Source organism: Triplophysa rosa, linkage group LG10, assembly GCF_024868665.1.
Source record: "Triplophysa rosa linkage group LG10, Trosa_1v2, whole genome shotgun sequence".
Taxonomy (NCBI): Eukaryota; Metazoa; Chordata; class Actinopteri; order Cypriniformes; family Nemacheilidae; genus Triplophysa; species Triplophysa rosa.
In genome coordinates, this window is record NC_079899.1 from 14380113 (window position 1) to 14396012 (window position 15900).

General features: G+C 40.2%; 1 protein-coding gene across 10 annotated transcripts in view; it reads left to right on the top strand.

The window, feature by feature from the left end:
• esrrga (estrogen-related receptor gamma a) overlaps window positions 1–15900 on the top strand; it is a 153482-nt gene that overhangs the window by 121056 nt on the left and 16526 nt on the right. For 9 of the 10 annotated variants that reach the window (XM_057344579.1, XM_057344586.1, XM_057344582.1 and 6 more), the window contains 2 exons: window positions 5852–5962; window positions 8603–8785. In XM_057344579.1, the coding sequence (XP_057200562.1) occupies window positions 5852–5962; window positions 8603–8785 (294 nt within the window). The remainder of the gene's footprint in view (window positions 1–5851; window positions 5963–8602; window positions 8786–15900) is intronic. The other variant, XM_057344580.1, reaches the window with a different exon arrangement.

The window sequence follows — 15900 nt, forward strand, 5'->3', positions numbered from 1 at the left end:
TTATGAACATTCAGATTAAAACTGAACAATTCCTCATTTCTATTGTTTGGTTTTTATTTGGTTTGAATTTTATATTTTTTATTTATGATTATGAAAGCACATTTCCCAAAACAAATTACTGTTTTTTAAATGGTGTATTGATGAATTGGAAACTAATAGCACATTTTGGAGCAAATTAATTCAGAAATTTCAAACACAAAATCGCTTCTGTAATGCGACACAAAAGTAAAACCTATTCACAGAAAAAAATAGGACGTGATTAAATGAATTGATGTTTTAAATTTTAATGAATGACTACAAATACTTTTTTTCTTTTAAATAATTTTAATTGATACACTTTTCCACAATTAAGACAAAGAAAATGCTTTTAGAAAGTCACTTTTGATTTCATAGTAACCTGTAACCTGGCCTTAATATTTCACTTCTCCACATTTGACACCTTTTTATGAGAATGTCATTTAGCTGTTTCGCTATTGGTTCTGTAGTCACACAGAATGAAAGCACTGAGAGGCATTTTTACAAGCAGCTCAAGGGCTCTAGTCATTCACATGCTTGTTATTCATGTAACCCCTCTCACCTGCGATCAGACGCCGGCCAAGGCCCTCAGCAGCCTCTGTGGAAACATGCGCTCATGAGATTCATTTGATACCTGCCGGTTTGACGTATGATGTGTCTTTTGGGAGACTAGAGGTCTTTTTTTGTTTCTTCGGGAATGTGTCGTTGATTTGTGTCTGCCATCTAATCGAAATAAACTGCTAACACCTTTTTATCCGAACACACAATGACACGCACTCCCACACTAAACCTGGCTTGTTTGTCAAGACGGTCACGTCTGTTTGCTTGCCGGTGGTCAGCACATTTTCAAAGGATGCAAATCCTTGTCAAGGGCTAAGCCGAGCGCAAGCGGAAATCACACAGTCGAAATTTCAAAGCCATCGCGTCTGATATTCCTGAATTTGAAGTGCCACTTTCAATATTTAGTTAGCTGGCCAATCGAAAAGCAGGGTTATTCTCGGTTTGTTTGTTATTAGCTTTTTTCTGTTTGAAAATTTGAGCATTTGAAGGCGCAAGACGAATGCGGTCAATATTTGCTCCTCAATGTAATTATGTTATGGGGAAACTCCAGGGGATGCGATTGTGCACGAGGGAGCAGGAGGGAATTTAACAGGCTTAAACATTAGAAAATCAAATAGAAATACGCATTTTATGCATGAATGGCACCACAGAGTGCACTTGTCCCACAGCTTAGCGATCAACATTTACAGTGACAAAGAAAATAAATTTTCATTGGATTAGAAGGCAGATTCATACGACTGTGCGTGTCTGTTTCCCACACCCCCTCTTCCTGTGCACTTTCTCTCCAGCCTCTCCATCCCATTGAAGATTTAATCATTCATTCTGTGTAGATCTCAGGGGATCTGGCAACCAGCAGTCCTGTTGCTCGCCCCTGTTCATTTGTTTGAGGCCTATTTGCATCTTGTGTGTAAACTCTGGTGATTGCAATTGGGATTTGCTTATTTTCTCGGAATGAGGTGTCCCTCTCGCAGGGCCGGACTCGGCACTCAGGACACAAATTCTTTTTCCCTCTGCCATGGGTCACAGTTTGTTCCACATAAAAGCTCACAGCATTAATAGAATAGACTGGAGAGGTGGGCTGCTCCAAACAAGGAAACTCACTGCTGCTTCGGCAAAAGCAATTCGGTCCCCCTTGGATTTTGCTGGAGTGAATATTTTGACATATTTATGGCCTTCCTGTTAGTATACTTTTAGAGACAAAGATTAAAACAATACCAAAGGTTCACCTAAAAATGAAAAATCTGTCATCGTTTACTCACCCTCATGTCATTTCAGACACCCATGACTATTTCTTTCGCGAAAATGAAGAGTTGCCTGCAATTTAATGGCTGCCCCTAGTACCATCCTATTGCATTGTATGAAAAAAACAACATTCAACAGTAAAAGCAGTCCCATGAAAAGCAACCTAATGGGAGGCCCTATCAGTAACAGAATATATAATAATACCGCACAACAATGCATCAGAACGTAAATCAGATCAACATTCTCTCTAACATTTGCCTTCGGTCACTGTTTCATTTTGCTTCTTGACATTGATAGAAGTTCTATTCTGGTGTACACATGGTCAGTAAGTGCTTGTTCCTATATATATTCAGCAGCGAGTAAACTATACTGTTTTGACGCATGGCACCTGTAAAAAGAGACCGAAATAACGGCACACGTTTGACGTTCCTGTGAACACTTAAGCCTTTGTTGAGTGGATATGGCATAGTGTTTATACGTGTCAGCTGCGATTACATTTGGCTGCCGTATTTACTCTGCAATGCCCCATCAGGACTGGCCAAAACAACAGTCTCCTTGCCTCTTTAACGTGTCTGCACGTATGCTGTTCAATACTAGACGAGAATAGTTGTGCTGCGTTCCCGACAACTCAGAATTGCTTTCACTTTTTGTCAGCTGCTTTTTACTTGGCAAAAACTGAATTTTCTTGGCGAGTCATGGTTGTGTATTCTGAATGAGTGAAATGATTTGAGGTTAAAAGTGGGGACTTTCCACATGTGAATTCTTGACGTATTATTCACAGTCAGTCACCTGACATCAGAAGACAAATTAGTCTTTTTTTAAGTGCCGCACATTGCCGCTTGGTTGATTGTTTCTCTCACACTTCCTTGTAAATTTGTGCAGACGCCTTGCAGGATTCCACGCCACCTATGAAATTCAAAACAAGCCTTGTAAGAAGTTTACAGTCATCTGTGGGTCCTAATAGAAGTGTTGGGGGTGTTGGGGGGATGGTGGGATCATTTAAAACAAGACATCTATTTGTCATCTTAATTAAAACAGCAAAATCTTGTAATCTGCTGGGAATTAACAACACTGAAAAATAATTTTTTTGGTCTCCATTTTACCAATTTTTTCTGGCTGCCTGCATGAAATCTGCAGCATTTACTAAAGAGGAAAGTCAGGTAAAATCCCTGTTCACAACAAAGAATTTTTTTTCTGTGAAACACACCAAAAGACTGAAGAATTTTTACACAAATACGTCATAATACTAATCCATACAACTTGTTATATTTCTAGTTTTATAAAGAACTAACAGAAAATCAATAAATCACATTAATATTAGAAAATGTTGCATAGCAGTCATTCAGCTATTCATAACTCCTTTTGAATTCAATTGAAGTAATACAGTCTTTCATGTTTTAAAGCTTAATTTTCTTTTTGGGGTGAACCATTTCTTTAATTATTATGTTTAAACACAAGTTACTCTCTCTCCCCTTATAAGGAAACCTAATGCATGCACATAAAGGATTCGCTCTGGGTTAAGACTATAATATCAAAGTGGTTTTGCGGTGTGCGCCCTAGCAATGTTATTCATCAAGATTATTCAGCGACGGCCCATAGATACGCCATCAAACAAACAATCGGCAGCTCTTTGTATCTACGCCTGTGTGAAACCCGACCCAGCGACACACCATGTGCAGCCAGGCGCCTGCTTGCTTTACAGTCATGTGGCGATAGAAGGTCTATCAGCAGACAAATGTAGCGCTATTATGACCCTTCTGATGGTGTGAAGCCACACCGACCGTGTGTGGAGGGTAGCTATCACCCGGGGGTCAGCATCCCATAGCCGCATCTTGATCTTTACTATATATGAGACCCCACAAAGCTGGCCGCAAATAGGTAACGAAGGGTAACTTATTCCAGTGTTGTTTGTTTTGGAGCGTGTAAATCCTTGAACGATGCTCCTTTAACTGTAGAGGTTTGTCTAATAATATTTATTTTCCAGTGCATTGGAGAGGAGCTAGGTCTCAAGTGCCATGAAAAGGATTCGGTCTCATTCACTTATAATTGCACACGCTTGTTTTTATTTTTATTTTAAATGTATAATATTAAAGAAATTATATTTTAAAAGTATTATAATTATAAATAAATATATAATTTACTATTATTATTATTTGAAATATCGATGCTGTCTTTCAGAAACCTTGTATCTACATATTTTGTGGTTTTTATTTTTTGCCAAAAATCATTATTATTGGTCACCCTTTATGTTTTTCAGTGGATTTTGCAAATATCCAACCAATAAAAAGTGTTAAAAAGTGTTTGTAAACTTTCCAGAAAAACATAGAATTTGGACATCCAAAGTTTCAGAAGAACAGCAACGATATATAAAAATAATATACATTATTTATATACATAAACATGGGATTTGAAAATTCTATTTTTAAATTTCAAAAAAATGTGTGATTTTATTTAATGAGACCAGTTATTAAATTAGACCTGAATTAGACTGACTTGATAAGCTGATTTTAACTGAAAATCAAAATCCTTGTTCTTGTTCCAAAAAGACTCGACCAATACAGTAACAGAGACAAATATCTGACCACATTAACCTGCATGTTAGATCCAGGTTTTGTTGAGGAGATATAAGATGGCGCACGGGGCTGCAGGTGATGCTATTACAAGCATTTCTGTGGCAGCAGCGTAGCAGTGAATTAGCCCATTAAACCCTGCTGTCCAGGCACTGGGATCCGGTTTCCGCAGGGCCTTGTTAAGATGAGATGTTGTCAACGTGTGAGTGCCGTGTGTTGTTGCATATTTCGGGTGCTGGCATCAGTCATGCTATGCTCACAATGTGACATCTTTTAAAGACCTTTGATGCTTCGTGTTTGTGTGTTCCTTCTTGGAAATATAAGCAAATAGGGTCACAGATCTCGTTTTTGTCTTGCAGTCCAATGTCACATAATCAACAACTAGGTTAATTTACACAAGCAACATATGTGCATGCTCCACAAACACTCTCTGATGCAGAATAAATTCTAATGTGTACCCTAACAGTCAAAGTGAAAAATTTGCAGATACGTTGTTTCCGTATCCACTGCTTTAAAATTTCAGTGGATGGTCCTGAATGCGAGAAAGGTGCATCTCATTGTTAAATAATTCAGAGTATGTCAAGCCCGGAAAGCCCAGCGGACGGGCGCATTGAGCGGGCATTCAGATAAAGGAGAATTCCAACGTTTTAATTGTGAAACAAGGGACGGGCCCACTGGGCCTTCATGTCCATTCCGTTCCCCTCCCGTACGCAACATGAAACGGGTCCTGGGCCACCTTTAAGTGGTTTCCACGGAAACCGCCCGTCCCCTGGAGAGGTTTGCATAATTAAATTAAGGATCTTTTGTATGTCAATTAATTAAAAGCAGGGACAGGTCTTTAAAGGCCGCGCTCTCATCAGAATCAGAGGCTGAGATGGATGCATTCAGAATGTTTTCGCAACCGCCGCGCCTCTATAAATTACCTACCCATCACGCTTTATTTACGCTCCTCGTGCGGGGAAAATATCGACGCGAGCTTTGAATGATGTGGGGAGAATGCCGACGGGCGGTCTTTAACAATGCGGTGAGGCGCATTACGTGGGTACTTTAGCACCCTCGCGCTCTCAAGACACATGAGGCTTGACTGTTAGCGTCCCCAGTAATTGTTGTCACCAACACTTTTGAGAACGCGCCGCGGGAATGGCTCTTCACTGTTTACCTGTTATTCTGTCGTGAGCTGAGTGCTCTAAAGGGGCTCGAGACAATCACGTACGCGAGATGAGCAGGAGATGGGCAGGTGCGTGTCCGGATGTCACATGGCGAGAGAGACTGTGCCCCTGTCTGTCAGCAGCTGGTCATCTCCTGTCCACATCCCTGAAATGGCCACTGACAGCTGCCGTGCCGTTGATGGCAACTCCCCTCCCAGGGCTCTTAAAGTGACAGCGCGCTGCTTAAATGTCATCTGACTGCATGATAATGTTGTGTTTGTGTGAAACCTAAATGTTTTTCTTGTTTTTAATCAGGTGTTCGGCTGGATCGTGTGCGCGGAGGCAGACAGAAGTATAAACGCCGAATAGATGCAGAAAACAGCCCCTACCTGAACCCTCAGCTGACTTTGCCAGCTAAAAAGCCATGTAAGCATCTTTATAAAAAGTACTACATTTGTACTACTTTCAAAAATGTTTCGTTTTTCTTTTATTGTATTGCGACTGGCCCATACAAGTACACACGCAGATACGCACATATTTCATTGTTAACGCAACCTGTTTGATTAGATAATACTGCACTTAAAATGATGAGCTGGGATGATGCTGGATGTGACCATTTATCTGCTTTTGTGTCAGAATTAAGTTGCTCTTTTTCCCATCCAAAACATCTGTGTCAAAACTAAATGACATGAAATACAGAGTCGTTCACTAATATCTTACAGTGGCCTACCAAATTATTTACCTCGCTACAGGAAAATTTAAGACAAAATAAGACAGACAGAGATATTGTGAATGACCGAGTCAATCGACAGAGATGTTTGTGTGTGCGTGTGTTGGGAGAGAGACAGAGCAAGAGAGAGAGAGGTCTAATCCGGATTAAATCCAATCTGGCAATGACATCAAACCCACAATACCGAAGCTTCCGCGCTGCCAGACTGCTTTGCAAACAGACAGCAAGGCAGCGCTTAACAGATTTGTCCCTAAAGCCTTTTTACTTAATGGTAGCATATTCTCCTGGAATACAATATGCTTTTATGCATGATGCATGATAGCAGTGGAAATAATCTTAATTATTACAGCGGCGGGAATCATTTTAGGAATGCGGCGCTCCGAATAACCTTCTTCCTAATCCCGCTGATCCCCCCTTCCAGGTTCAGGCTTATTTCCATCCACCCAGAGCAACTCATTTTCTCTGTCCAGCTTCAATCCAGTGTTTTTTCCTCGCTGCTGTACGCAGCCCTGGGACGGTGATTTTGCTTTAATGGTTCCAGTAGCTGTGGATCCACGACTACAATATGTGTGTTGGGATCTTGGTTCAAAGCGTAAAGTCTATCTTTCAAAGATAAATCTCTAGTGATAATATTTTTACAGGCTGGTTTTCCAGAGGACGTCTAGTTTTGCATGGACAGATGTTTAGGTCGCGTTAAGGCTGGTTGACGTTGCCACAACAACTTTTCTAGAACGTTGGGAAAACGTAATTTGTCAGTTTAAGCTTAAGAATCATAGAAATTTGTTGGCTTTTACAGTGTGAACCAGCCTTAAGATGTTTTGGATGTCCCATTGACAATCTATTGGTCTATCTTTTCTATCTTTCTTTCTTTATTTTCACAAACAGAAAGGAGTAGCCACGGTCCCAGCCTACCTGATTGATTATTTGCACATAACAAAGGCATGGGGTTTGGAAATTGGGTTGCATTGATTCTAATTAGGGAAACATTAAATAAGATTTACCTAGAGATAGCTCTTACAGCCCCCCCCACCCCCCCTCCCCCCGTTCCCTGGAGTTGAGGGGCTGAGCTGATTGATCCATTTCCCCCATCCTCCAACACACACACACACACACCTCTCAGAAGTTAATGCTTTTTAATTTAGTGATCGTGTTTGTGTCCTCAGACCTCAAACACATGAACTCGGCTCAAAGCGATTCATTTGGGGGTTGCAGAGACACACGTGTGCAAATTGTCGCCCTGCCCGTGTGTTCAGTCTGCCTATCATATTGCATTGACATAGTTGATTAAACAGCAAATGAATTTCATTTAACACTAAGAGTGTCGCTAATCACCTATTCCAATCTTCCTCACAGAAGCAATCCGATTTGAAATGTGTGTCCTTTCTCTCATTAGAGTGACAAAATACCCCCAAACACTAATGTTCATGGCATACTTCATAGAGTAATCCGGAATGAGATGCAGGTGCACCATACAGAATGGTTCTCTACAAAAGTGGTTCACAACTCAAAAATTAAGTAAAAGGTTTGTTCTTATGGGGTCACAGACATCAGGAAAATGGTTTTAAACATCAAACTCTGTTTTGAAGCAAAATTTATTGTGATGAGTTAAATAGCTTTACTTCAGTAAAATCCTTTTATTTATTTTTTTTGTAGAAAATTGAAACAGTTTCAATATTATTTTACTACTTAAAAAAATTCAGTACATTTTTATTTATTTATTTATTATTCTAAATTTGTTATACATTATATATTATATATATATTTTTGGGGGGGTTGAATATGTTTTGTCTACACCGGACAATCAACAAAAATTCTTTAAAATGTCTAAAATCATTAGATTTTTACAATCTTATTATTATTCCTCTGTCTTGCATGTTTATTTCTTTATATTGTATTTTATGCTTTACTTATATATTGTGTATATAGATTATTGCTGTTATTCTGTATGTGATCGTAAAAATTCTTGTAAGCTGCTTTTGGCATAAACAAAAAAAAACGAAAGCAAAATCGTTTGAGAACCACTTCTGGATAGAATCAAACTCAAACAAGCTTTCATTTTGAGGAGAAAATGAATCTTTTAAAGGTTTTTAAATAGTTCTTTGTCAATGTCTGTGGTTCCATGAAACCCCATTGCACAATAGGTTCTTGCGTTCAGTCGTCTAACAAAAACAGCATTTTCGATACCGCAAGCATCACTCCTTCTGTCCAAAGAAAACAACTCTGCCAATATTTCATGTTATCTGATTGCTTTCGTTGCTACTGAACCAAACACTATATGACCTTGCTGGTATAATCCCAATCTGTTTCTTTGTTCTTCCCTCGTTGTTCAAACACAGTCCCCTTTGGCTGCCTTGCAGATAACAAGATTGTGTCTCACTTGCTGGTGGCGGAGCCCGAGAAGATCTACGCCATGCCTGACCCCACCGTGCCCGACAGCGACATCAAAGCCCTGACCACGCTCTGTGACCTGGCCGACAGGGAACTGGTGGTCAACATTGGCTGGGCCAAGCATATCCCAGGTAGGACATGACCAGATCTTCATAGCTCGTGCATCTACAAAAGCCTAGAAAAACAATTTTACACATCGTTTTCAGAATCTTTAAACTTTATTACCAAGTATGAATAAATTATACTTTTTATTTTATTTTTTCAAGATTATATTTTTAATTGCAGACTTTCAGTTTAGTCTGAGACTTTCTGAACTCCACTTTACGTGCAAATATTTAACAACAGAGCATGTTTGTATTTACTGAAGTAATTGCTGTTTTCAGCAAGTGCAAAACACTCCTGAGCGTTAAACAAATCTGTGTCTTGTCAATCAATGACATTTGCCATCACCAGTCCACCTTTGTCATGTTCCTTAGCTCAGCATTTCTCCTCCTCCTCTGACAAGCAGAGAGGGATCAATTTGTTTAGTTTTATCTTATTTCCTCTCCCGGTCCAGCGTGACATCTGCAGTGGAGGGCAGGCGTTTCCTCCCCGATGAAAGAATTCCTTACATTAACCATGAAGGATAATGACATGACTGACCATGATTGAGACAAGTGCTTCCCCGCTCCAACCGCTGCTTATTACCACTCTCCACAGAATGAGGAGTTTCCAGTAATCTTCTTAACAAAGCCCTTCTTTAGCATTTAATCTGAAACGTTCTGGTCGACGACAGTGGTGGCCCACTTCTGCCCTCACTGTCTGAATGGGCTTCTACAAGTGACTGCTTTGAGAGCTTTCTCTCTCTCATTCTCTCTATACAGTGAAATAATAGTGAGATTTGGACACTTGCTGTACAAAAAGTTGTTTTGTAGTTCCCGGTGCATTGTGGATGTGATCGTGCTAAGCCCGACAGGGCAATAGTGCCACACGAGCCATAAAATGGGCTTAAAGCTCATGAGAGTGCCAATCTTCTCCCAGGCACGAGATGCAGGATTGAAAGGTTATTTCTGATGTGCCGTGCCAGATTGACCCAGGCTTGCCCTGTGGATTTAACGTGGTTCTCCCGATGTGAAGGATGCCATAGCGTGTGAGCTTCTGGAATGTGGCATTACATGTAGCTTAATTTAATATGGTGGTAGTATGGATTGCAACGTTTGGTGTGTAGTGTAGTATAGTGTATTATTTACTTATACATTTATGCATTTGAGCAATAGCTGCAGCTACCATTTGACCTACAGGAACATAATATAGTGTATTATTATGTACTGTATTATAGTATAGTTTAGTGTAGTAAAGTAGACATAAACAACACACTTCCAGTTTCAGTTTTTTAACACTACACGTTAGAACAAAATAAAACCACCAGAGCATTTAGAACTGAATTCAAATGTTAGACAGTCATTTTTAAACTGAATTATTTTACACGTTAAATAAGAAAACTAAAACAGGAGGTGCTTGTGAAATGTTGTATAGTATAGTGTATAATACAGTATGGCCGATACTTTGTTTTCTTGCTTTTTGGCCTCAAAGTATAGACCTATAGACCTTTGTCTGAACGTATATGTAAACTTGTCTCTCTATGTTTGCATTTTTACATTTATAGTTTTTATTAGTCCATGTGTGTTTGTTCATTTCATAGACTGCATCTGGTCATGAAGCAAACAGAGGGGTCTCTCAATCGGCAGTGTGTGTTGGGCGCTAGAGTTCACATTCTGCGCGCCCGCATCAGACTGGGAGCGATTGCTCAGCAGAAGAGAGATGATTGTATGATTAGACCTCGGCAGGCAATTCTGTGTCTGTTTGAAGGGGATGGAGCCCCCTCATCTCCAGAGCAGGTATTCCTGCGGCTCTCATCTCCTCCTCCTCGCGCTCCGATTGCCAACGTATCCTAAAGAAAATTTTGCTTTCAAAGAAAAATGATCTTATAGCGAGATACGGTATGAAGGCGGATTTGAGACCCTCGGTCGAAGTTTCCTTCTTATCCAAGACGCACACAAACATTTTTTTCTTAAAATGATATTTTTCAAGCGAATACCTTAACCACACACGCACACAATCGACAAGCTCTATAAACGGCCCCCATTTAACCTCCCCCAACCACTCAGCCGCGACTTACTCAACTCACGCCCCGAACACGTGCACGTCTCCGCTTGTGTATAGATTTCTCTATTTTCCGACTAGTTTGTCTCCGCGGTTTCTATGGTACAGTAATTTTTTTTAATCAACTTGATGAAGGCCCCCATTCTCCCCGTGAGCCCAAACCAATTTATGCCTCATGATACGGCAGCTATGTTGCTAACAGACGTAACAAACTGTCAGCCTCTTGCGCAGACGCTAATTTGAAGTCATTAGGTGTGCAGCGTACGGGCAACAATTTGTTACGGTGGTTAGGAGCGCCGCTGACATTTCTGAGCGCCTTCGCTTACGATCTGTCCTGGGCGAGAAGCAGGCAAATTGTAAACTAATTTAAACATCACTCAGTATTACAGGGGCTGCCGCTGCGGAGAGCTGGCGGATAATGAAGCAGTCTGTGTTTTGCGGAATGGAGTTAAAGACGCCGGGACGGCAGCTCCCTCAGCCAGCGGCGCAGACGCCGCCGCTCCTTTCTGATTGGTTTTTTAATGCGCGGAGGCTTCGTCCCTTCTCTGATCATTTGCATGCTCACGTAGGCCGTGAAAACATTTGATATGCCATTCCGGGCATTTACAAACACGAGAGAAGGTCCTCGAACAAACCCCGACGTCGGCTTCCCGTAAGCCGGGCATTGTGGGAGACGGCCGGCTTTGGAAATGTGATATTAACGAAATACGAGGGAGGAAATAAAGGCAAACGGCATAATGTGGATTAGAGCGAGAAATCTCATTTGCGAGATTAGAGCATTCAGTCTGTGATTTTATTTTAAGCCGCATGTCACGGCGCTGGGGACGCAAATGTTTGTGAAACGGAGAGGTGGAAAAGAAAATCTGTAAATAGAATTATAGATCTCTCACGCCAACGGGGAGAAATACAAATAAATGAAAACGCGCTGACATGCCTTGTCGTAACACAGCTGCACACAATGGCGGGTGGGCGCGTTTGACTTGACAAACGGGCCACAAGAATGGTCCGGTGTCCCGACCAGCGCCAGCTTTTTAGCATGACAGGGCCTTCGCTTAGAAGCTCTTTATGTTGCCTGAAATTGCTCGGGCTTCTCCCATTCTTGCTCCTATCTCAGGGACTTTCTCTCTTTCTTTATTTCCCTTTCAATTTTCACTGGCACGCGGATAAGCGCGTGCTAACACAATATGATTGAGCTGTAAAATGGAATCCTGTCGTTTCTAATCTCTTTTATGTAGATACCGAGGTACTGCCACACTCCACTTCATTCCTCTGCCTCCCCCTCTCTCTCTACACCTTCCTGCCCTCTCTCTCGATCCTTCAATTGTCAGGGCCAGTGCATTTGTAATGGCTTCTGGAGAAGGAGAGAGAGGTACTGAATCAGTCACGGAAGCTAGACTCCTACTCAAATATCGCAGCCTGCTTTCTCGGGGCATAATAAGACGATTACGTGCTAGCCAGACGGACGCACCGTTGAGCTGCGTGCGATATTAGCATATTTTCCAGAGAACGTCGTTTGGTATGTAGTAAGTGCAGTCTGTAGCCTTGATAGAGGTGTCATCATTATTGGTTGACCTGTGTATATAGGGCTTAGTGGTTTATTCTGTATACGAACAATAGCAATTAAAGTTTCCGAAGCGAAGCACACACTGCCCTGAGGCTGCTGCCCTGCACAAAGATGTTCAGTTTTAGTTATTTTACTCTCGTTCCGTCTCGGGCAGCAGAGATGTCTTAATCAGGAGCTGAGCGAGGGATTTATCTACAGCGCAGGTTTGCTTTCTGCATGATCCCACTCCCGGAAGAATAGAAGAACACATCGGAGATAGAAATGTTATGGTTACTCGGTGTGAAATGTAATTTCATAGAAAACGGCAAGTATCTATTTTTACTACCAGGCAGTAATGATACTGATTTGTGTGAATTTTAATGAAACAGAACAGGTCTTGGTTCAACTCGGAAGTAACTCAAGAGTTCGTGCTATTCATGAAAAGAATCAGAATGATTTATTTGTCTTTGGACTACACTTGTCACAATGTGAAGGCAACACAATGGAAAGACATGCTCACATTATTTTGCATTTTTAAGCTTTCAGAATCGTGATAACAGTGGCACTGTTTCCCTCCTTCTTTCTTACCGCGGTCTCATTTGGAGGGAACGTGCTTGCTAGTTTTGTCTCATTAGCTCTGTGAACCCACCGGAGGAAGAGCTAATCATATGTAAACATAATTATCTTCAAACTGGAGTGAACCCCCTTATTCCTCCTCGCTGATGCTGGCGTGTCTGGCAGCGCTTTTCCCAGATGTGATTTTGGGACCCTCCTCCTTTTCTCTCCTTTTGGATGAGAGGAGAAAACCCATTCGTGACACCCCCCGCCCCCACCCGATATTCCCACTCCAACCAATCTCTAAATGAGGCCTTGTCTGTCACCACCCTCAGCCTGACACACTGCAAATATTGATTAATAGATGCCCTAAGCTCCTTTTAGCAAATCAAATTTTCACTTTTAGCAGGGGTTTCACTCCTGATACATCCAGCAAAGTGAGACGCACTAAATTAAGCCTGACACTCAGAGAAAAAGGCAATACAGACAATACGAAGACAAGAGAAAATGGGAATGAGGGATTTTATGGTTTTAGGTTTGAGTTTAGCTCAAATCAACCTAAACGGGGATGCTGGTGTTTGTGCTCCTGCATAGATGACTGAAGATCATGAACACAGAAGCTCTCTTAAATATTGTCCCTCAGAGTTTTATTATAGGATGTCATGATTAGAATCTGTAAACGAGTCATTATAAATAAAGTCAAGCTGTTAGCAGCTGCTATAATAAGCAGTTTAGTTTTGTTTGTTGTTGTTAAAGGTGGGGCCAAATTCTTCTTTCTTTCTTTCTATTTATTTGTATGATTACGAGCATTAATTACCTAAAATCATGGCACTTTCTTACTTGTACTGTATAATTATCCACCTATACTCTCATTAAAACGATCGTTAAAAACATTGTTAGATCATAACCGTATTGTTAGATTATGAAGAGATATTGATAAAGTGTAAGAGATATTTGTGGCACTCGTATTTTTACCATTATTTGGGTCAGAACTAAAATTTGTAAAAAAATTCTATCAACAAGCAAACATAAATAAATAAAATATGGCTGTACTTATTGGTACCATATACAGAACGTTATATAATAATTAGGGCTGTCAAACGATTAACCGCAACCAGAATAAAAGTTTGTGCTTACATCATATATATCTGTGTACAGTGCATATTAATTTTGTATTTATAAACACAAAACATACACATACTTGTCTATATATTTAGGAAATATTTAAATGTATTAATTTATATTTACCAATAATTTAATTTCTAAATAAACATTTATTAATTGTTATATTTTATATTTTTCTAAAATAAATGCATTTATGTGTATGTGTTCATAAATACAAAATTAATTAGCACAGTATACCGACATAAATTACGTAATCACAAACTTTTATTCTGGATGCGATTATCACGATTAATCGTTTGACAGCCCTAATAATAATATTTCTTTGGTACACAAAAGGTCCTTAAGGTACACAATAGTACCCCAAAAAGGTACACCATTTTATGTGTTGGATACCTGTAAAGGTATAAAAAGGAACCTTCCCAGTGACAGACAAGATTTTTAAGAAAAAGAATTTTAAACATTTGTTTCTGATAGTGACAACATTTACATGGACAACAATATTCCAATATTAACACGATTAAGACAATACTCTGATTAAGAATGTACCATGTAAACAGAGCTTTTTGATTACCTTAATCCGTCTAAAGTCGTAATCGTAGTAAACACAAATCGAATTTATACGAGTATTCCTATTTTAGTCGCATTATCGAAGTGCAGTATAGACATGTACACATCTTAATCGCATTGTTACTGCCGTGTAGGGGCAGGGGTCAACCGTTTGAAGGCAAACAAAAGAGTATGGTTTCAAAGCTTGTTTTCCGAACGTGAAACGAGGATAATGTTAACAATTCTTAATTATGAAGTGCCTTGATGGCCATAAGAGCAGGAATGGCATTCTGGAGGGAACATTGGATAGTGTCGCATAGGGACGTAAAATGACGTAAGCCGTATAAGGACGTATAATCGATCTATTTACTATTACATGTAAAACGGGAACATGAAAGGTATATTCTTAAAGCAACTGATGTAAACGCCTTAATCATAATATTGCTTTACTCAGCATAAGGCAAATAATTAGATTACTAATGTCCATGTAAATGTAGTCAGTGATAAGTGTAAGATTTGGGTAGATAACCATATAAGCAATATCTTTTAGTCGAAGTGGCTTTGTATCATATTGTTACAAGTCAGGGGGAATTCCTGCGTTATGGAACATTCTTTTTAATTATGCGTTCGGAATCAGATCACATGACGGATGGTCCTCATGTGATTATTGCTGAAAATATAGATTTTTCTCCTTGCAGTTAATGTTTTCTTTCGTCTTTTTTCCTTTGTTTATGCTAGTAAACTATGCAGCACCAAATATAAAGGGACTGTGCCTGATATAATTGCCCAACCTACACCACACCACAAATGTAAACAAATCTGCGCATGTTGGAAGTGCAACTGACAGAAGTCACATTTGCATCATGTTTTGCAGCAGACGCCCGTATTTGTATTCTCATGACAGAGCACCGAATGATGCACATGTGTTTATCTATCCTTTGCATGTATGTCTTCATAAAAGACACATCCGCCTCATAAAAGCCAAATGAGTTCACACTACTGTATTTGTGACAGTAACCTTCTGCCCTCTCACCAGGACTGTATTCTCACAAACCCATCAGGCCCATCACAACCAGCGGGGGGCGGCCCTGCGTGATTGCCCGTTGAAAAAACAAGGCATTATTGCTCATTTTTCCCTCTTATTAGTTTGATTACATTTGCAAATCAAATCAATCCATCAGGCGGTTTGTGAAGGGCCGCGTCCTGCAATCTGAAAGGGCCTCCTAGTAATCTCCATCTAATAAGATGCAAATGTGTCACATCAGTAAGTAACCAATAAATCATCGCCGTGTCTCCGCCAATCATTAACCATCAGAATGAACAGTCAATTTTTAC